Source organism: Gossypium hirsutum, chromosome A11, assembly GCF_007990345.1.
Source record: "Gossypium hirsutum isolate 1008001.06 chromosome A11, Gossypium_hirsutum_v2.1, whole genome shotgun sequence".
NCBI classification, from domain to species: Eukaryota; Viridiplantae; Streptophyta; class Magnoliopsida; order Malvales; family Malvaceae; genus Gossypium; species Gossypium hirsutum.
The window spans coordinates 116,342,939-116,366,617 of record NC_053434.1 but is presented as its reverse complement, the minus strand read 5'-3'; the positions used below and the strand labels follow the sequence as shown (position 1 = coordinate 116,366,617).

The following is a 23,679-nucleotide window of genomic DNA, read 5'->3' as shown; positions in this document are numbered from 1 at the left end:
AGGTTGCCATGCCAATATAAATTTAAAAATTAATGTTTTAGTCAACATTTCTATTAAAAAATGATTTGATTCTTTAAAAGGCTAATGGTCAAATTTAACTCAAAAAAAGAATAACATCAAATTTACAAAAATGAAAACATTGATGGTTAAATTTATTATTTTTCCAAATAAAATTTGTCATATTAAAAAAAAGTAAAAAAATTAATAAATTAAATAAATTATAAGACTCAAAATTTGATAAAAATTCCAAAATTTTCTTTAAAATTGTAATAATTATTTATAACTTCAAAAAAAAAAGAAATTAAAAAAATTAAAAAAATTAAAAAATATGTTATTGAGGTTTATTATTAAGTATTTCAATTTTATCTTAATTTTAATGGAGCGATGGTTTAAGTTATTGTCAAACATTCATTTAGTACGAGTTCGTATCATGTTACCTCTCTCCCTTACCTCTAATATCATATAAAAAAATACCTTATTACACTCTTTTAAATATAACTTAAATTTAAATTTGAAGTTGGGTTCAATTCTTTAATGTAATCTCTTTTAAAAATTTTGGACACTATAAAAGTATTACATTAGAAAAAATGTCAAAGTAATGGAGGAAAACATGCCATTATCCCGAAATGAAGTTGAATAAAAGAGTTGAAGGAGTCATTGTTGCAGAAACGAATGAATTTGTCCCCCTTCTCTTGCAGCGTCAAATTTTGTTCAATTTCTGTACGAATTAGTAATTAAGCTCCCCTCTATGGGAATAAATGTCGTAATCGTTATTGCACTCTTTAACCCAGCAACATTTTCATTATTGACATACAATTAAACACAAACATACATGTCAAAAAGTTATACAAGCTTTAAATGCCATTTATTTTTGCAAAAGGGAAACCATGAATCACGTGCTGAGTAATAAATCTAAACTCGAAGTTTGGATTAATTGATTCATGTACTCTATTTTAAAATGTAATATTTCATAGATCTGACATCCGAATCCTATAAAATCAATTACAAAAGCACATGTTTTGTTCCCATCAAGCTACCTACCCATAGTACATATATAGCTTAACTTCGACCAATATATGGTCCAACTTTCGATATTATGCATGCCTCCAAGACCTGATATAAGACAAGGGGGCCACTACACCCGAAAATCTCATTACAAAGCCAAGAACTATGCTGACATAAAGCCAATTCACGTTACTTCCTTCACTTCGGCTTCCACTATTTGCAAAATTAGTTGGAGTACGGTTTGTGCTGCAGTTTGTAGTGAGAGGAGGTCCGTAAAGATGATTGCCCATGTAAGAAAAGTTTCCAAAGCTTTGAAGCTGAGTGCTTGTTGGGATTTGTCCTGTCAAGTTGTTGTAGGAGACATTGAAGTGATTCAAGAAATTTAAATTGGAGAAACTTGAAGGGATTTCACCATTTAATTGATTCATCGACAAATCAAGAGATTCCAATTCCATGTTGCCGATTTCGTCCGGTATATTTCCTATTAGGAGATTTCCTGATAGATTCAATGACCGTAGCTCAACGAGACTTCCCAGTTCTTTTGGGATCTCTCCTATGAGTCTATTAGTTGAAAGATACGTGCTGATAACAAGTCCTAGTGTGGTACCGTATTCATCCACTCGTCCTTTCAGCACTAATAATGCTCTTATACAAAACAAATTAGTACTGGTACTCGACCACTGAAACATATAACTGGTACTCGACCACTGAAACATATAGCTATTTTGGTTGCTTTTGTTAGCCATTGCACTCAAATTACTAAAACATTTTGGAATAGATCCTGAAATGTTGTTATTGTCAAGGTCCAAGATCCGAAGAGATTGAAGTTGACAAATTTTTTGAGGAATGTGTCCGGTAAAGTTATTCGATCGAAGGCTTAGAATCTCAAGTTTTGAGAGTTTGTCCCCAATCCAAGCTGGTACACTCCCACTGAAATGATTGTCACTGAGATCAAGCATAATCAAACTCGTAGAATGTTGCAACGTAGATGGTAATTCTCCAAACATGTCATTGTTTCGAAGGTTTAGTACGGAAGGATTCAAATGTCCCAAAGAAGGTGGGATTTTCCCGGTCAAATTGTTGTTTTCCAAATCTAAGTAACCCAAACGTCGCCAATGATTCCAGCAATCTGGGATTTCTCCAGAGAGAAGATTTCCTTCAATGGCAAGACATTCCATCGGCCCCTTTCTTAATGAATTACAAACTAATTCAAAAAGTGGACCTGAAAATGAATTATTTGACAAAAGTAAATATTGTATAGTTGGGAATACTCTTGGCAATGGGCCTGTGAATTGGTTTGATCTCAAGTCAACAAATACTCTCACGTTCAAATAGGAAATCCCTCCAGTAAGTTTATTATATGAAAGATTTACATATTCAAATTGAGTGGACAAGTTCAAAAACCAAGTGGGCAAGATATCCAAAATTCCTGCATCGGAGATATCTAAAACAGATAATTCTTTTGGAATTTTAACCATCGGGAAACTTCGGGCCAAGATGCCATTGACCCAATTTGATAATTCGACATTGAAACAGCAGAATCCAGCTTGAGTTTGGTTGAAATCTTAGCCTGTGCTGTGATGCCTCTAGAGTTGTTAATCTCTTGATATTAGAAAAATGGGTTTCTGATACAACTCCTTCCAATAGGTTACATCCCAAATTTAGAGTGTCCAAACTTTCCAGTTATCCAAAACAGCCAGGGAAAGTACCATTTAATTGATTTTCTGAAATATCAAACAACTTCAAAGATGATAACTGCCCTATGGACAATGGAATGGGGCCAGAAATATTGTTTCCAGCAAGCTATCGACAAGTGAGCTAGGCTTTTAAAGTGCCCAAGAGGATCAATTAAATGGCCAAAAAGATGGTTATGTGCCATATCCAATGACTGTAAGCAATCCAAACAACATCTAGACAGACTCAGAAGGATTTCTGATACGCCTTGATAAATTTCATTGCTCGAAAGATTAAGGAATTGAAGATGATTTAAACTAAACAAAGAGTTGGGTGTGGATGAATTGAGTGAGTTCCCACTAAGATCAAGAACTTCAAGAAATGAGATGTTCCTAAAGTAATCCGGAATTGGGCCTTCCAGAGAATTGCTACTAAGATCAATGGACAGAAGACCATGAAGACCAAATATGGACATAGGTACTGAGGAAAAGTTGTTCTCAGAAAGATCAAGAACAACCAGTGATATTGTAGAATTGACACTGATCGGGGATGGATCATCTTCCAAACTGCAAGCTGACAAGTGCAACTCTAACAATGAAGGATGTTGGAATGTTACCTGTAGCCAATCAGTTGCTTTACGAAGATCAGCATAACTCAAATCAAGGTACTGCAAGGAAGAAAGTCCAGAAACCCATTGAAGACTTTTAGTTTGAGATCATTACCTCAAAGATCAAGATACTGCAACTTTGAAAGATTCCTCCGATTATGAGGAATTGCTCCCTGAAATTGTGCTCGAGAGAGGTTAAGATATGTTAAACTCTCTAGAAAACCGAAAAAGTTCGGGATCTGTATGCTGCTAAAATTGTTATTGCTCAAGTCCAGGGAACTGAGATGCTTCAACTCCAGCAGTGAAGGATTTATTTTGCCTCGTAGTTTTGACCGCTCGTAAGGCTCCCATTCAGCTGGTAGTGCGTTAAAATCTGGGGCTGAAAGAGGAGCAGCTAAGTGCAGTTGGTGGACGTGGCCTGTTGAGTTTTGGCAGACGACACCAATCCGTTCACAGCAATCCCCACCTTCAACCCATGAAGATAGCCTGTTTGAAGGATCAATAAGATCATTCTTGAATTTCAAAAGGGCTTCTCTCTCACTTTGAATGCAAAGTAGGTTGGAATTGGCATGAAAAATGGTAAAACAGATAGCGAGAATGAGAAGAAGAAAAGGGAATAAGGAAATAGGAAGAGGAGTAGTCATGGTTGCAATTGCCATTGCTCACAGCTCCAAAAATATAGAGTAAGCTTGGCTAAGACAAAAAAGTAATGCAAGGAAGTTTCTTCCAACAAAATGCATTTAATTGATAATAGGCTGTCGGAAATTTCAAAACCCCAAATTTCCATAAAATTTGGTATGAAGTGAAATTTCTAATTAATTGCATTTAATTTTCCACAAAATGTAATATGAATTTCGATTACTAAATTAAAGAAATGTTATAAAACTCAGTCAAACAAAATGGATGCCGTGGTCCCTTAATCATTTCTTCATGCATAAAACAATATTAAATAAATTGTAATAAAAAATCTAAAATTATAATTTTTTTTACAGCATTCGAACTGTGCTGTTGTCAAAAGACAAACAGAACAGCAACAATATTACAAAGTTTCAGCAAATAAAAAAGTCGCATACCAACATTTCAACATCAATAGAGCAACAAAACAAAATCTCACCTCCAAGCTTTAAACATTTTCTCTCTATTAATGCCAGCAATTGCCAAGGAAGATGCCATTATGTTTCTATTCTTATCTGCCACCGAGAATACAACATTTCCAGCCTTTATCATATCTCTATCGATGCCTACAAAAATCGCTTGAAGAGACCAAGGTCTCATTTCCTTGTTGACACACCAAGAAAACACCACCAAAGAAGCAAGTTCAATAAATAAAGAATCATAAATTTTCCAGTTCATAGTTAAAAATACTTCTAGAGCCACCTTAACAGCACCAGCCTCGGCCACATCAGCATCGTTACCAGCCACCGAACCACCGCTCTTGCAACACCCTCCTTATCTCTCAATATCCCACTACATCCAGCTTTGCCTTCTTTTGCAACCCCACTCACATTAAACTTTAACCATCCAAGAGGAGGAGGTCACCAAAATGCACCAGTAGATTTGGATTCACAAGTATCAAAACTACATCTATTCGGGCAAATCCACCAAAAACTCTCCTGCAACTTTACTTCATTAAATACCTATCGAATCCACAACAAAGCCCTCATCTTAGATTGAAAAATAAAATTTTCCACAGACACCCTCTTGCTTTCGAAAACCAACCCATTTCTTGCAAGCCAAACAGTCCAACAAGCTGCCGATATTGATATCAACTAGAAACTCTTCCTAATATCAGCCAATTTTACTTTGTTACATAATGCAAAGAAGTTCTCAAAATCATCAACCAGTTTCCAAACCACCTTCCACCAATCAAAAATTTTAATCCAAAAACTTACAATATATCTGCATTTGTAGAACAAGTGTGAAGCACTCTCCGGCTCTCTTTCGCACCAAGGACATCTTACCGAAAAATTTTGTAAGTTCACCCCTCTTTTGACCAGAAATTCCTTAGAAGGAATTCTGTCAATAGCTAACATTCACAGGAAGCTATGCACTTTAGGAAGGACCTTAAGTTTCCGTAATTTTTCGCAAGCAAAATTAATATCCATCTCTCTATGCAGTATCAATAATTCAGAACATTTTTTCACTGAAAACTCTTCATTTTTATCATTAACCCAACACAACTTATCCTCCATATCTGGAACCAACACCTTACCTCTCACCCTCTCTGCCAATTCTCTACACATCACCTCCTCCCTACCCAACAATTTTCTTATAAAGAAATCGTTCCAATCATCTCTACACATCCCAGATAAACTCAAACAATCAGCTACCGAACTTTTCTTATATCTAGCAAGATGAAAAAGTCTTGGAAAGACCAGTCTTTATGGTCGAGCCCCACACCAAATGTCTAACCAAAACAATGTCGTCTTTCCATTTCCAATTCTCTAAAAGAAAGAGTCTTCCCCCACCCATTTAGTCACTTCAGCATCTTTAGGATTCTCAACTATACCTCTCCATATGGATGACAAGTCTATTAAATGAGATGTTTTAAATAGCCATCTTTGCACTTCCGATCCATATTTAGCTGTTATAACCTTTCGCCACAACGCATCTTTTTCAACCGCAAATCTGTTGGAACAATGGCAGCAGCAAACATCAAACAAAGTTACAACTCTGTGTTTGCAAGACTGAAGCAAGAAAAATCGAAGCAAAGAAAGAGCAAAGCAAAGCAAAAATTGATCAAAAGTGAATACTCAGCAAATTTGTAACTGAACATTTTTTTTTTCATTCAAGATTTGAATATATAAAAGAACTACAAATTTTGGTTCATTTGACAGATACCTAATGACATAACTACTCCCACTTAAACTAAACTAATACAAGCTTAAGTCAAATACAAAATAAGCTGACATATCAGCTTTTACATCATCAATCCAATCACAAACTTAATCCAACTAACTATTAAAACTAGTTACAATTAAACTGAACTAAGTTACATCAAAACAAAACAGCAATATCTGTTGCTTCATTTGGTCTGAAAACCATTCGTGCACACCAAGCAAAATGAGCTGAGCTCGATAGCTGCTGGTCTCGATAGTAGCATGCTTCCGGCTCCATGTTGCATTGCAGTCCAGCTTTCAACACTCCTCCTTGGACTGTATGCAACACACTCCAATTTCACTTCTCAAAGATTCAAATCGAGCAGCCCCTAAGGGCTTGGTCATTATGTCAGCCAATTGTGCTCCTGAGTTGCAATGCACAAGGCTGACTTCCTTTGCTTGTTCAGCCTCTCTAACAAAATGCAGTTTGATTTTAAAATGCTTAGTCTTACCATGGAACACAGGGTTCTTGGCTATTGCAACTGCAGACTGATTATCCACCCAAATTTTAGTTGCTTCACCTTGAGTTTCATTAAGATCATGAAGCAGCTTCCTTAGCCAAATGGCCTGATTGACTGCTCCTGCTGCAGCAATGTACTCTGCTTCAGCTGTGGACTGAGCAACAGTTTGTTGCTTCTTTGAACTCCAGCAAAACATGCCCGATCCAAGTGTGAAGAAGTATCCAGAGGTACTCTTCATGTCATCGAGAGATCCTGCCCAGTCACTATCAGAGTAGCCTTCTAGTTTCAGTTGGTTCCGACTTTCAAACATTACACCAAAACTAGCAGTGCCCTTGATGTATCTAAGGACCCTCTTTGCTGCCTTCAAATGTGCCTCATTGCAGCAATGCATAAATCTTGATAACAGGCTGACACCAAACATGATGTCTGGCCTGGTTGCTGTTAGATACAACAGACAACCAACTAGGCTTCGATAGTGCCTCTCATCAACCCTCTGCTGATCACCACTGCTAGTCAGCTTTTCTCCTTGAGCCACAGGTGTGCTGACTGCTTTACAGTTATGCATGCAAAATTTGTCTAGGATCTTCAAAGCAAATGAATGTTGGCTGATGAAGATACCTCGATCAGACTGGTGTACTTCCATGCCAAGGAAGTAAGTCATGATCCCCAAATCTGTCATCTCAAACACTTGCTGCATTTGGACCTTGAACTGATCAATGACCTCAATTTTGCTCCCTGTCACAAGCAAATCATCCACATACAAGGAAACAATCAGCAAGGTTTCATGTTCTGACCTTTTAACATATAAAGTAGGCTCACTAAGGCTCTTTGCAAATCCAAGTTTGGTCAGGTAAGCATCAACTCTGTCATACCAGGCCCTTGGTGCCTGTTTCAGGCCATAGAGGGCCTTTCTCAACTTATACACTTTGTCTTTATGTCCAGCAACTTCAAAACCTTCAGGTTGCTCGATGAAAATCTCCTCCTTGAGAAAACCATTCAGGAATGCTGATTTGACATCCAATTGATGAACTCTCCATTGCTTCTGAGCTGCTATAGCAAACAGCAGCTTAATTGTATCCAGTCTTGCCACTGGAGCAAAAGTTTCTAGGTAGTCAACACCATACTGCTGACTGTAGCCCTTCACCACAAGCCTGGCCTTGTGCTTGTTCAGTGAGCCATCAGTATTGTACTTGGCCCGGTACACCCATTTAACTCCTATGACCCTCTTGTGTTCTGGTCTGCTCACCAACTCCCAAGTCTGATTTTTGTTGATCATTTCCAACTCAGCTTCCATAGCTTTCATCCAGCTTCTGTTCTTAGCAGCCTCCTCAAAGTCTGAGGGCTCAATCACAGCAACATTGCACCTCTGATAGACATCAGCCAAAGTTCTGGTGCCCCTCACTGGTATATCATCGACAGCATCATTACTTAGTCCTTCTTCTGCAGGTTCAGCAACCAAGTCTAACTGGTCCAATTCAGACAAGTCAGCCTCAACACCATTCCAATTCCACACCTTTTCCTCATCAAACTTTACATCCCTGCTGACTAAAATCTTCTTTGCTGTAGGATCATACACTCTATAGCCCTTCTTGTTGCTGCTGTAGCCAACAAAGATTCCTGGAGTTGCTCTGCTCTCAAGCTTGGTCCTTTTCTCTACTGGAATAAGTGCATAACATACACAGCCAAACACTTTTAAGTGTGTTACCACAGGTTTGACTCCATGCCAAGCCTCAAAAGGAGTCTTATCCTTGACTGCTCTAGTTGGCAGTCTGTTGAGCAGATACACTGAGGTGTTGACTGCCTCAGCCCAAAACTGACTTGGAAGCTTCCCTTGAAACAAGAGGCACCTGGCCATGTTCAGTACAGTCCTATTCTTTCTCTCACAGACTCCATTCTGTTGAGGAGTATAGACTGTTGTGAGCTGATGGTGAATCCCAGCACTATCACAAAGCTTCTGAAATTTCTCAGACACATATTCAGAGCCATTATCAGTCCTCAAGGCTCTAATTTTGCAGCCTGACTGATTTTCAGCATAAGCCTTGAATTTGCAGAAGGCTTCAAACACTTCTGACTTTTGCTTCAAGAAGTAGACCCAGCACAACCTTGTTAAATCATCTATAAACAGGGCAAAGTACCTGTTCTCACTGATTGAAGGTGTTCTCATAGGGCCACAAACATCAGAGTGCACCAATTCAAGCTTGTTTTGAGCTCTCCAAGCACTGTCAGCAGGAAAAGGCAGTCTAGCCTGCTTACCAAGCTGACAAACCTCACAAACATTCCCACTAACTTCAATTTTTGAAATGTCATCAACCAGATTCAGCCTATGTAACAGATCGATGGATCTAAAATTTGCATGGCCTAGTCTCCTATGCCACAAGTCAGTGCTTTCAACAAGGCTGGTGTATGCCTTTCTTTCTATTTGGCTAACATCCAGCATGAAGCACCTATCAGTCATAGAGACTGTGACTAACTCCAGACCATTCATGTCTTGAACAATACAGCAACCATCCTTAAAAACCAATGTATAGCCCTTTTCAACTAATTGGCCTACACTAAGCAAATTCTGGTCTAAATCAGGTACAAAAAACACATCTGAGATCAGCTTGTTACCTGAACCAGTGCTAATCAACACACTGCCCTTGCCTTTAGCCTCAATCAGCCTACCATCTCCAATTCTAATCCTCGAGTGGAAGCTTCTGTCTAGGCCTTTGAACAGCTTCTCATCTGCTGCCATATGATGTGAGCAGCCACTGTCTAGTAGCCAATCATTGCTGGCCTTGGTTGTGCCAACAAAACAAGTTGCTGTGAACACTTGCTCCTCCTGAGCTTGAATGTCCTCAGCAGGTCTAGCTTGTTGCAGAGCAGCCTCCCTTGGTTTGCCCTTGCACACCTTCTCCACATGGCCAAACTGCTTGCATTTTCTACACTGAATATCTGGCCTAAACCAGCAATACTTTTCTGAATGTGTTGTCTTCTTGCAATGAACACATGGTGGGAACACTCTTTTTGCTTCATCTCTTCCTGACTTGACCCTTCTATTGTGCCAAGGCTTCTTGCCTTTTGCAGTCACACTCGAGCCTTCACTGGCTTTAGCCTGGAAAGCAGCTTCAGGATTCTCCTCCTGCCTATTTGCCCTCCTTTGCTCAAGTGCATACAGGGAGTTTATCAGCTCAGACAATGAAATGGCTGATAAGTCCCTCGAGTCCTCAAGTGAAGAGATTTTAGACTCAAATTTCTCAGGGAGAGTTGTAATAACCTTTTCAACAACTCTGCTCTCTGTGAAGTCCACTCCCAGGAGCCTAATGCTGTTGACAATGGCCATTATCCTGTCTGAGTACTGCTTGATGGTCTCAGACTCCTTCATCCTCAAATTTTCAAAGTCTCTCCTGAGGTTGATCACTTGCTGTTGCCTTGTCTTATCAGTCCCCATGAACTCCTCCTTCAGCTTCTCCCAAGCCTGCTTTGGTGAGTCACAGGCCATGATGCGAGTAAATATCACATCAGAGACTCCATTTTGCAAGCAGGCCATAGCCTTATGCTTCTTGGCTCGCTCATCAGCATGCTGCCTCATCTGTGCAATGGTGGGATTGGCTCTCAATGGAGGTGGTTCAGCATCATTCTCGATCACACTCCAAAGATCATGTGCCTGGAGATAAGTCTTCATTTTAACTATCCAAATGTGATAGTTTTCTCCAGTGAACACTGGTGGAGGTGGTGGAGTGAAACTCATTCTGTTAAACTGATTTTAAGTGCTTCAATCTTACCAAATTTTGAACTTGCTGTTGGTTTTGATTCGAACACAACAGATTGCATACAAAGGCCCCTCAAAGACTCGGGCTCATGATACCATTTGTTGGAACAATGGCAGCAGCAAACATCAAACAAAGTTACAACTCTGTGTTTGCAAGACTGAAGCAAGAAAAATCGAAGCAAAGAAAGAGCAAAGCAAAGCAAAAATTGATCAAAAGTGAATACTCAGCAAATTTGTAACTGAACATTTTTTTTTCATTCAAGATTTGAATATATAAAAGAACTACAAATTTTGGTTCATTTGACAGATACCTAATGACATAACTACTCCCACTTAAACTAAACTAATACAAGCTTAAGTCAAATACAAAATAAGCTGACATATCAGCTTTTACATCATCAATCCAATCACAAACTTAATCCAACTAACTATTAAAACTAGTTACAATTAAACTGAACTAAGTTACATCAAAACAAAACAGCAATATCTGTTGCTTCATTTGGTCTGAAAACCATTCGTGCACACCAAGCAAAATGAGCTGAGCTCGATAGCTGCTGGTCTCGATAGTAGCATGCTTCCGGCTCCATGTTGCATTGCAGTCCAGCTTTCAACAAAATCTCCAACTCCATTTAGCCAATAAGGCTTTGTTTTTTATTCTTAGATTAACCACACCCGCTCTACCCTTACTCTTTGGCTTACATACTACTTTCCAACAAACCTTAGCCATCTTCTTTTCCTTTCCCTATTTCCCCAAAGGAAATTCCTCCTAATCTTATCAATCTTTTTTATAATAGTCGCCAGAGCAGAGAATAAGGACATGAAATATATCGGCAAAGGGACAAAACAACATTTATAAGCACAACTTTCCCAACCCAAGATAATGTCTGACTCTTCCAACCCGATAACTTCTTACTGACTTTTTCAATAATCGGATCCCATGTGGCAATTCTCTTCGGGTTCGCACTTAAAGGAATCCCCAAATAATTGATAAGTAAAGACCCAATTTTACATTTGCAAATAGCAGCCATCCTAAATAAGGTTTCTTCTTTCACACCGAAAAGATTTTTTAAAATTAATGTTAAGGCCCGAAAAGATCTCAAAACACCTTAAAATATACTTAGCATTGCTCACCTCATTTTCATTAGCTCTCAAGAATAAAATTGTGTCATCCGCGAATTGAAAATGAGAAAAAGTCATTCCAGGAATAACATTCTAAAACCCTTCAATAATTCCCAACTCCTCAGCTTTGACAAATGTAAATGAAGAACCTCCGTCACAAGATTAATAAATAAGAATGGAGAAAGTGAATCTTCCTGAAGAAGGCCCCTGCGTAATCTGAATTCACTAGTCGTCGAACCATTAATGATAACTGATGCACGCACCGTAGAAATGTATTCCATCATCCAGCCTCTCCATTTATCACCAAGCCCCATTTGAATAACACCAACTCTAGAAAATCCCACCGGACACAATCATAAGCTTTAGAAAAACCAAGTTTAAATATCAAAAAACCCTCACTTCCCTCATTCTTTCTGACCGAATGGATCAATTACTTTGTATTAACACTCCATCAAAAATCTGTCTACCTCTGATAAACGCACATTGTGTGTCACTCACCACCTCCCCGACCATCTTTCTTAGCCTATGAGATAGCACCTTGGCCACTATTTTGTACAAAGAACTCACCATACAGATTGGCCTAAAATCTAAAATTTCGTTAGGGCTTTCCATATTCGGGATAAGGGTTATAAAAGACAAGTTGATACTCTTCTCTAACTTTTCGGATATTAAGAAATCTGTCATTAAACCAAACAAATCCATTTTCACTGTTTCCCAACAATTTCTAAAAAAAAAAAAAATTTGAAGCCATTTGGACTAGGTGTTTTTGATTCATCACAACTCCAAACGGCCTCTTTGATTTCTTCCATCGAGAATGGAACCTCCAACTTCAAAACCCATCTCTTATTAAGCTTTCTGAAATTCAGATCTAAGTCCATTTTTCATCTTCTTGTAGGGCCATCAAAATAGTTATTGAAAAAATTGAATAAATCCTCTTTCATCTCCTTTGGTTCTTTATACCACCGACCCCCTATTTTTAACCTATACACCATTTTTCTCTTTGTTCTTATTTTTATAGCTCTGTGGAAAAAGGTATTGTTTGCATCCCCTTCTTTTAACCGTGACATTCTTGATTTTTTACGCCAAAAAGATTCTTTGAATTTTATTGCTTCCCTAAGCTCCATGTTCAACTTTTTAACTCTTCCATTTCTGACTTTGTCAATTTCCTTTGTTCGCTTTCTTCATCAGTCACCTTAATTCTATCTTCACTTTCCATAATTCTTTTTTCCAAAGTACTGCCTACTTCAACATTCCACTTATTAAGTACTCCTTTCAGTGTACGCAATTTAACAGCCATGTTCCCTTTTAAACCCCCCATTCCCAACCATTCCATTTCGATTAAATTCCTATAGTCTTCTTTTTTAAGGCAAGCATTGACAAACTTCAATGGTCTTGGCCCCTAGTCGAAGGAATCGTTTACCAACAAAACTAGAATATAATCCGATATCCATCTATTAAAACCATGCTATTGAAAATCCTTCAACTGAACCAGCCAATCTTCCTCTATTAAGAATCTGTCAAGTCTACTATGTTTACTATCCGAACCAATCCAAGTGAACTTTTTCCCCATTAGCGGCAGATCAACCAACTTACATCTATCTATAAACTCTCCAAACTCCTTCGATCCCTTCTCAATACCCGAACAGTTAATTCGTTCACTTCTATTTCTCACCGTATTGAAATCCCCTCCAACTATCCAAGCTTTACAAAATGTACTTCTCAATCGTAATATCTCCCCCCATGGAATTTTTTAATCCGAATGGTTGTTGGGAGCATAAACATTAATCAGTACTACCTCCTTCCCCTCATGCACCCATTTGCCCTCTACTGCAATTAACCCCTTCCCACAAAACTTGACTACGACTAAAAAACACCCCTTATCCCATTTTGTTAATAGTCCTCTTGATCTATCAATAGCAAAAACAAATTTAAATCCAAAACAGTCATCCCCTTAAATTTTTCTAACTAAATCTGCTGACACGGATTCCAACTTAGTTTCTTAAAGAAAACAAACATTAAACCTATGTATTCTCGCAAGTCTATTGACAGCTTCAATTTTAGCCCTCGAACCCAGCCCTCTAACATTCTATTTTACAATACGCATGTCTCCAATCTAATTGAATAATTGAAATTAAAACCAAAAAAATAATCACTCACTAGAATCACAAAACCCCCAATCCTCAGCCTTTGAAATCTCCCTATTGCTTTCCTTCAACCCTCATTAACTCTTCGATGACCAACTCTTCATCACCTTGCAACTAAAACCCAGCCTTTTCCCCACCTCCCACGTTTTCTTTGCTTCTTTGAGAATAAATTTCCTTCTATTGCTAATGTCTGAATCCAATAGCGACAAATTTGCAATGCTTTCGTCTACTGGAATCCCCCTTTCCTTTCAATTTCCTTACTCCCCTGTCCCTCTTCTGTTTCTCTTTTGAAGTGAGCACTGAATCCTGAATCTCTTGCTTAAATCTGACCATCTTATTTAGCACTTTCTTGATTCTTTTATTCTGTCTAACTCGTTGAATTTCCTCTTCTATTTTGTCTGCTGAAAATCAATCCCTTGGTCCCTTTGCACTTGATAAATGAGTGATACTTTATTTTTGGGCTCTCAGCATTATTTGGACTATTGAGCTTTGAGCTCTCAACATTATTTGGACTCTGCAAAACTATCTCATTTAAGCCCAAATCATTTCCTACCGCTACTTGTGATTCCACCTCAATATTGTTCAAATCAGCCAGACCCCTATCAGATATTAGAATTGAACTTCTTCTTGGAACGGCTTCGGTGTCCATCGCTCCATACTGTATGGCACCGAAAGAGCTTACTAAGCTTAAGGCTCAACTGTAAGAGCTTCTGGATTGTGGTTTCATCCGGTCTAATATGTCTCCGTAGGGAGCACCAGTTCTGTTTGTGAAGAAGAAAGATGGAACCATGAGTATGTGCATCGATTGTCGACAGTTGAACAAGTTGACTGTGAGGAATAAGTATCCGCTTTTGAGAATCGATGACTTATTTGATCAATTTTGAGGGGCTTCTGTGTTTTTGAAGATTGATCTTCAATCTAGATATCATCAGTTGAAGGTTAAGGAAGCTGATGTACATAAGACTGCATTTAGGACTCGTTATAGAAACTACGAGTTTCTAGTTATGTCTTTTGGTCTAATGAATGCTCCAGCTACATTTATAGATCTGATGAACAGTGTGTTTCAGCCTTATTTGGATCAGTACAACATAGTATGTAGGGTTGGGTGGGTGTTTTAAACCCCACATGGTGTGTAAGGATGGTTGGAGACGGTGTGTAGAGGATGAGGGTAGGATATCTGATTTCTGATACTACTTTACACATCTATATCTGTATCTGATATGGGCTTAGGCCCGAATATGCATCTGTGTCTGTAATGGGCTTAGGCCCAAATCTATATCTGACTGATTCTGATTTTTTGGTTGTGTAAGCATACTTAATTCTGTTGGGTTACACATTGAGTTTATGTAAACTCAACCATTTTCTGTCTGTTCTGTACAGGTAATCCATAGAGTTAGGTGGATCGGTGCAACAGAGGACTCGTCAGTGACCACTTGTCGTAAACTGTTTTATTTTGTTTACAGTTTTATTTAAAGTTTGGTGTTAAGATTTGAGAGTTTGTATTTTCTGGGACTGCATGGACTTTTAACTGTTGGTTTTGGTTTTGTTGCTCGATTCATGCGTGCTTTGTCAAAAAGTTTTTTTTTCTAAAAATGACAGTTTACTAAAATAAGGCTTTCTAAATCACGAACTGTATTACTAAAACAACACGATTTTTCGTAAGCTTCCGCTCTAAATAATTTTTAGGGAAATGGATTAATGTTTTGATAATAAATACAGAAACTTAAGAGTTGAATAAACATTTTTGAATTTGTTAAAAACTAATAAACAGAAATAGTTTTATTGTGATGACTTAGTTTGCAAAACCCATACCATGTGACATCGTCAGATTCGGTCATAATGTCTAGGCCGGGTTTAGAGCGTTACAGTTGCAATGTTGGGATTTTCTCATTTGGACGATGTCCTCCATTTTGGATTTTTACTTTACCTTGCTTGAGACACTCTGATTTGTTGTGTCTTTAAAAGTAAAAAAAACTCTTTTTTGATCAAAACATGGCAGATTCATCAAAGTAACATTTCTGCTAACAATTATTTTATCAGATTTCGAACACCATAACTTAAAACCTTTTGTACCAGTAGAATATCCTAGAAAGATGCATTTAACGACCTTTGGCTCAAGCTTTCCCTAGCTAACTTTAGCATAAGCAAGACAATCGAAAATTCTAAGATTAGAATAATTGGGAGGATTACCTAACCATATCTCCTTTGGAACTTTACCGTTCAATGCTCGATAAGGAAATCGATTTACTAAATAACTTGTCAGGTTTACAGCTTCAGCCCAAAATTCCTTCCCTAAGCTTGCATTAGAAAGCATGTATTAAGCCTTTTTTAGCAAGGTTTTGTTCATTCTTTCTGCAACTCTATTCTGCTGTGGAGTTCCAACAATGGTTCGATGTCTTTCAATTCTTTCATGTTTGCAAAAATCATTAGACTATAACGAATAGAACTCAAGACCAGTATCCATTCTCAACTATTTCACATATTTTCTGATTTGTTTTTCTAACAGTGTCTTCTACTGTTTGAAGATTCTGAAGACTTCACTTTTCTATTTCAAGAAATAAGCTTAAACTTTTCTAGAGTGGTCATTAATAAAGGTTAGGAAATATTTATCATCTCCTTTTGAGATGTCAAAAAAAGGACCTTATAAATCAAAATGAATATAATCTAGAGTTTTTTTATTCTGTGCATTGCTGAATGAAAACTGACTCGAGTTTGTTTCTTGAAAGCATAATGCTTGCAGAAATCTAACTTACCAACTCCAGTATCTTTGAGAAGACCTCTATTGCACAAGACTGACATACCTTTCTTACTCATATGACTTTGTCGCATGTGCCAAAGTTTGGTTGAATCGAAATTGGTGGAGAAAGAGTCACGTTGTGTCGTCGCGATGTTAGGTTAATTTTCATCATGATGTGGTGGCGATTTCGGCTTTTCTTCGATAATCGCAGTCGTAACAGTAATTGTTGAAACTTCCAGAACGTATAGGTTATTTTTTTCTGTCCTTTCATCACAACAAGAGCCCCACGAGAAACTTTTAAGCCATTTAACTCAATGACTATCTTGCAACCGCTAGAATCCAAAATTCCAAATGAGATAAGATTTTTCTTTAAATCAAGAATATACTTGACATCTGAAAGTGTCTGAATAATTCTTTGTGTATCCTAATTTGTAATATTTCGATTCTGGATATTTTACATGAAGAGCTATTCCCCATCAACACATTTCCACCTTCAAGTAAACTGTACGTGGAAAACCAGCCCCTGTTGCGGCACATATGGTAGAAGCATCCTAATTCTAAGACCTATTTGGAAGTAAGATAGGAGCTTTCGCTCGTTAACACCAACAAGAAATCATCACCTCTGTTCTCGACTACACTAGCATCAACAACTTTGGCTTTTTGCTTATCTTTTTCATCATTTTCGGCATCCCTTTTGATTTTATTTTGAAGTTTCCAATATTCTGCCTTAACGTCGCCCACCTTTTTACAATAGCCACAATATTTGTCACGATTTTTGGATTTGGACCTTGCTTTAGACCTGTTTTGATATATCTTTTTGGTTTGTTGTCTGCGTCTTGCAACTAGAACCGAGGCTTGCCTGTCTGCTTTTTTGTTTAGGCCTAACTCGTTATCGAGTTTATCCTTACCCAGAAGATTCCCCTTCATATCCTCGATTGAGAGATAATCTCTCCCATAAATCAGAGTTTCCCTAAAAGTTTTATAAAAAGAGGGCAAAGAGTATAACCACAACATAGCTTTATCCTCATCACAAATCTCTGCTTCAAGATTCTTTAAGTTATTAAGAAGGGTAACAAACTCACTAATATGAGTTCTAATGGACTCACCTTTGGCCATTTTAAACATGTAGAGACGTTGTTTAATACTAACCTGTTGGCCAGAATTTCATCATATATAAGGCTTCTAGTTAACGCAGACATTGTTTTCTCCATCAAAACCTCTTATAATACATTATTCATGAGGCATAATTGAATAGCGGATAGAGCCTTTTCATCGAGCTCATCCCATTCTGACTGATCCATATCTGTGAGCTTCTTCCTTATAACGACCTTTTTTAGACCGTTCTGAACCAGTATTGTCATCATTCGAACTTGCCATAAATTGAAATTTGCAATTCCATCAAACTTCTCAATATCAAATCTTGAAGTTGCCATCTCTGAACGGGTTGACTGTAGAAATTGAACTAGCTCGTATACTAATTTGTAGGGGATAAACATGTCTAAACAACAAACAAAGTGAAGAAAATAAGAATTGAAAAGATCGAATACGCAAATTTTACGTGAAAAAACTCCTCAAAAGAGGATAAAAAACCACGAGCAAAAGGAGATTTTACTATAATAAAGGAGAGTACAAAAGATGGAGAGAATTAAAAGAAAAATACGAAGCCCCACAAGAAAAACCCTTCAAAACAAAGAACAAAATTTTCTCAATCTAAATATTTTGTTGTGTAAAACCTAGAATAACTAATGCTTGTTTATAGGTTGAAACTTCGTAGCATATATGACTACAACAACTCTAGATTAATCATAGTTTAAGTGGGAAAGTAAAAATAGAGTTTAACTAGAAGAAGAAAAGTCAAAATAAAAATTTAGTCAAAATAAGAGGCATCCTCCCACCGTCTTAATATCTAATTTGTTAACATACGAGGCTTATAGCTATTAAAACTTCATATAAATTGTAACATATATATTATGCAACAAAACAAAGATTAAGAGATTTGCATAGTAAGAAACAATGAGAACACCTTTTATTGTTAATTATATTACTAAACTGATATTAGAATAATAATTATTAGTATTATAATGAGATAATAATAAAAATTAATATTAGTATGATAATATATTAATGTGGAATTAATTAATTTGGTCATAACTTTTAAAACTTGTAGTTAAAAAATACATAATATAATATTAATTAATAAAATTATAAATCTATAAAATTATTGAATATAATTGGATAAATTAAAATAATAAAAATCCAAAATTTTAAATTAAATAAATTTAATTTTTATATTTAAAAATGATTTTATTTTAAATATGATAATAACTAATAATGTTAAAAAATTATAATCAATAAAAATTAAATGTGTGAGATTGTACTATATATATAAAAATATAATATCAATATATAAATTTATTTATTTATTAATAGTATTTTCATTATCAATGTAATAATTATCATCACTTAATTTAAATTTTAGATTCTAGTGGTGGAGCCATCAAAAGTTTGTACTAATTGTACTGTTAAAACAAGATTGGTTGAGAATTTTGGCTTTTCCTCTTGCGCTCACACTAGCAGCCATACAGAAATTAGGGTTCAGAAACCATATAGTTGCAAACTGAACAAAAGATGAGCTAAAAATTTGAATTAGACTTTTAAAAGCAAACAGGTTGCAAATTGATTTTGACCTCAAACCGCTATTGTCACTTCAAAAACAAATTAAAACTAATTAATTTGGGCCTTAAACATTCATCCCGGCTTTTAAAAATTTAACTAAATCTAACTTAATTCAATTTTAAATTAAATTGATAAAGAAAATTAGTTTTAGAATCGAAATAAACATGCTCAAAAAACATTTTATGACCCTTCACATACTTTTAAAACCCAAGTCGGAATAGCAAGTTTGTACAAAATTAGGTGTCTATTATGAAATATGATGGTTGACAACCTATTTTCTTCTATAACCTATGCAGAGAGAAGATATATCAATTTCTTAAAATTGATTATAAGAGTATTTTGCCTATTATATGTAAGTGAGAAATGTTGAAATTTTTTTTAGAAAATAGAAAATGTTTTATGTGAAATCATTTAAACACTAAAAAATATAAGCTTTTCAAGCAAAATAATTTTTTTTTATAACTATTTTCAATCAAACAAACACAATCTTTAATTTCTATTTTCTTTAATTTTTTTTGTCAATTACAAGAGGAGGGCAAAGTCCTAACAATAACACAACTAACACGACTCGTACTCAGGCAACACTTAGGACAGTAATCATCTTAACTATCAAGCCAATACATGAGTTTATATTTTAATTATAAATTCAAGATACAGAGAATAAGAAAAGAGAGAATAACACAATCAAATGCATTTATTGAGACCTGAATGAAATAAAGGAGGATTCATAAATTAGGAAATTAAATGCCCACCACTGGCATTATGCTAAAAAGCTACTAAGCATCAGGATAGGCCTCAATGATGGAAGCCAATGCAGGAATGTTAATGATTTTGTAGTGAGAAAAGCCTCCTCCTTCCAAGATTTTCTTCCATTCCGCCTCTGTTCTCTCCTTACCATTGGCATGTGCAATCATTACGAGGTCCAGCAGAAATCCAATTTCATCAAACACTCCACTTCCATCTTCTTTCAAAATTATTTCAACAATTATCACTTTTCCATTCTCTCTTGGTATTGCTTTCCTACAATTCCTTAATATTTTTATGCAATCCTCGTCACCCCAACAATGCAATATCCACTGCAAATAAAAAAATACAAAAAATTAATATCTAGTTATTTTCTTATAATTATATTTTTCCCTTTTTATGGAACTTTCCTCACCTTGTGGCCTCCTGTCATGTCTGGTTACTTTTTTTTATTAAACAAAATTATTTTCATTATTTAAATCTTTCAAGTAATCGAAATTTGTCCCTATAAACTTATAATCCCTCACTCTAAACTCATTAGATATACTTTCTTTATAATCTTTTAATGTAACCACACTAGTATCATTAAAGCTCCTATAGTAGCACAGACCATAAAAAAATATAATTTTATTATTTTAATAGCATATATTTTTATAATTTTTAAAGGATTAAATTAAAATTTTATCATTTTAAGGGGTCAAAGTATAATTTTATCTTTACTAATTTAAAATTTTTAAAAAAATTGAAGGGCCTAAATAGAAAATTTTCCATTTTAGGTGGTTCAGAGTCCCTACCAGACCCCTAGCTATATCCTATATGATAGGGTATGATTGCATTTTACCCCTAGGTAAATTATTTTTTGTATATTAGATCAAAGAGCAAAGTAGTCATCTTTGTTAAATTTTTTATCTATTTGTACTGTTAAAAACTAACGTAATTGACAGAATAACCAGACAATGACACGCTGTGTGCCATGTGTACGTGATGCTGACATACAATTACCAATTTTTAGCAATAAAGATGGATAACTTTTTTAACAAAATAACTAATTTTCTCTTTAATCTAATATACAGTGACTAAATTACCTATTTTGTGAGTAGAGAGGAAAAAATACAATCTGACTCCGATTATAGGGACCTTTATAGTCATTTTTCCTTATTAAGATAGTCAATACAAATAGGTTTTTCCAGTCTGAAAAATTAATTGGTTTAAACATCAGTTTGAACCAAACATATTTATATCTATACTACGGTCAACCTTCTCTATAACAACCATGTTTTTTCTGTCAAGATTTTGTTTGTTATGGAGAGGTGGTTGTTATATACTTATAATAACATGTTGTTATAAAAATATAATTGTTGTAAACCTACAATAGAATTCATATCATGAATTTCTATCAAATAAAGAAAGTGAGACTTATATTAAAAAAGGGAAGTGAGGATCAAATCAACAAACACTAAAAGATGTATAGCTAATGCATGCATTATTATTTTTATGCACCTTTTATTTTAGATTCTTCCACATGATTAATTATGAAGTTAATCATCAATCAACAAGTTCAATTAATTAATATGAGATATCAATTTAAAATTAATTAATTTATCATGAGCTATTAAATTCACCTAATTTATTTATAAGTTTATGATGTTCCAAATTAATAGTAGAATATTTAATTAATGAGGAAACTTAATAGTTTATTGAATTGATATATTTAATTCCACTCATTAAATATTATTTTCATTTAATAAAATATGATTAATAAATTTGTTCTTAAAATTTTTTTATTATTTTTACTAACGAATTTTAAAAAATAAATAATATTTAATGTACCATCAATGTATGAGTCTCATGCATCATTAATAAATAATATGACATTTTATCATTAAATAAAATAAAAATAATAGAAATACCTATAAATAATAATTTTATTTAAATATAATTATTATAAATAAATGCTAATAACACTTGAGTTCTAAGCTTAGGGTTTTAACATTTATTTATAATTATATTTAAATAAAGTTATTAGTATTTATTTATAGACCTTTTATTATTTTTATTTTATTTAATAATTATATATTGTATTATTAATGAAATTCATGTAATCACAATACATCAAATATTCTCCCATTTAAAAAATTAATTCAAATATTAACTCACAAATCTATTTAAAATTTAAGCTTGATTCTAAACAATTTTTATAAATTTTATTTTTTAAAATTCTTTAAAAAAGCCAGCTAAATGACATAAAGGGTTGACTCTATCTCAAGCCCTTTTTCTTGGTCAATTCAAACCATTTATATTAACATACAATAACTTGTGTGAGTAAGACGTAGGTTTAAGTACATTGAAGCACATTATCTTTCTATTTATGGGTGGGAAGGGGCTATGAGTAATTCTAAGCATTGTACAACAAAAACAGATACAATTAGAACCTATAATGAGATTGTTCAAAAAAGAATATAGACCATTTTAATTATCTTCACCTTATAAGATTAACAAATCATTTCAATTATTATAAAAATCTTTTACTGTTTTATGGTCTAAGTTTAATTTTATTCGTGTGGAGGGTAATATTCATGTAAAGCCCTTTTTAAAGGTACAAAGATAAAAAAATTATGTAGTTTATAATACAAAAATCTCTACGGTATTTTTACTAGAATTGGACTACTTTGATTTTTATACTTTGAATAGTGTATTTTCACTCTCACAATTACAAGAGATTAAAACAATAAATAGTGTTTCCGCAGTTACAATGTTTGTAAAAATTTTTTGATGCTATACTTCATGAAAAACGAATTTAAATTCATGATTTAAGTAAGTACCTTCAAAATGACTGCATCAGCATTTGGAATAGCATGAAACAAGTCACCACCAATATGGGAGACCCCATCGTACGTTGGTGCTGTCGAGACGACATGCGGGAAATCAAAGTTAATACCTTTGATGTGTGGATGTTTTTTGACAATCTCTGATATTAAGCCTCCCGTCCCACCTCCGACATCAACCAACGATCCAATGGAGCTCAACCCTTGTTTGTAACTTGACAGGATTACACTAGTGAGGAATTTGGATGTACAAGCCAAGCCATCATTAAAAAGCTTGTTGAAATCAGGGTTCCTTGATGCTAAATCCCATATCTCACACCCATGAGCTTTCTTGAAGGCAAAGCCACCTTCTTTCACGCATTGGCTGAAGTAGTGCCAAGGAGCCATCTGCAATGGATGGTTCTCCATTAATACCATGGGCACCAGGGTTTGCTCCGAATCATGTAGAAGCCATCTCGATGAGTGAGTTAGGTCGTACAAGAGATCTCCACCGTCTGAAGGATGGTGGACGGTGAAAATCTTTCTGCGAATGAGCAATCTCATTATGCGAGCAAGGGTGGTGATGTCAGGTGAAGTAAGGCCACCATTAATGCATGAAGCTATTTGCGACAAAGTGAGGGGGCCACCATTAGAGTGTATTATGTCAGCTATGCGGAGCTCCACGGCACACTTAAGAGCCATGGAATCTGCGAAACTGTACAAGTAACGCCATATCTCTGCTTGCCCTTGTAGCATTGCTTCATCTAATTCTATTCTTTCCATTGCGTTCGGCCTTTCTCCTAGTTTTCGTGAGATCTCATTTTTCCTAATAATCAATAAGTGATTTATATAAAGCGGAGAGGAAGAAAATGGGAGGATTTTTTTATTCAAATATTTCTAGAATAAGATAAAACTTTCAGTTTTTTAATCAAAGTCCCTATAAGAACAAACATGAATCAATAAGCAATGACGTCGTCTGACACAAACTGTTGATTTCAAACATAAAACATAAGAAGAAGACTTGTTCAGGGAGAAAAAGAAAATTTTGAGAGTGACCTCCCAATTTTATATATAAAAC

At 35.4% G+C, this 23,679-nt stretch overlaps 2 protein-coding genes across 2 annotated transcripts; both read right to left on the bottom strand.

Annotated features, from left to right (window-relative positions):
* Positions 1-1,094: 1,094 nt before the first annotated feature.
* On the bottom strand, positions 1,095-3,945 carry LOC107954283 (receptor-like protein EIX2). Its single transcript, XM_041082169.1, has 3 exons — positions 3,406-3,945; positions 2,926-3,346; positions 1,095-2,227 (listed from the first exon to the last, which is right to left on the bottom strand). The coding sequence occupies exons 1-3, from the start codon at positions 3,943-3,945 to the stop codon at positions 1,095-1,097; spliced, it is 2,094 nt and encodes a 697-aa protein (XP_040938103.1).
* A 15,580-nt stretch (positions 3,946-19,525) lies between these two features.
* On the bottom strand, positions 19,526-23,432 carry LOC107961818 (desmethylxanthohumol 6'-O-methyltransferase). Its single transcript, XM_016897981.2, has 2 exons — positions 22,620-23,432; positions 19,526-20,129 (listed from the first exon to the last, which is right to left on the bottom strand). The coding sequence occupies exons 1-2, from the start codon at positions 23,382-23,384 to the stop codon at positions 19,830-19,832; spliced, it is 1,065 nt and encodes a 354-aa protein (XP_016753470.1). The 5' UTR covers positions 23,385-23,432; the 3' UTR covers positions 19,526-19,829.
* Positions 23,433-23,679: the final 247 nt, after the last annotated feature.

Bases quoted from the DNA above. Each gene is read 5' to 3' on its own strand.
- LOC107954283 (XM_041082169.1), bottom strand. From the start codon at position 3,945: ATGGCAATTGCAACCATGACTACTCCTCTTCCTATTTCCTTATTCCCT. The intron at 3,347-3,405 runs TGAGGTAATGAT...TCTTCCTTGCAG, and splicing joins AGTTGCAGTATCTTGATCTT to TACCTTGATTTGAGTTATGC. The intron at 2,228-2,925 runs GTCTGTCTAGAT...ATTCATTTTCAG, and splicing joins CGTATCAGAAATCCTTCTGA to GTCCACTTTTTGAATTAGTT.
- LOC107961818 (XM_016897981.2), bottom strand. From the start codon at position 23,384: ATGGAAAGAATAGAATTAGATGAAGCAATGCTACAAGGGCAAGCAGAG. The intron at 20,130-22,619 runs GTACTTACTTAA...TTTTATTTGCAG, and splicing joins CTGATGCAGTCATTTTGAAG to TGGATATTGCATTGTTGGGG.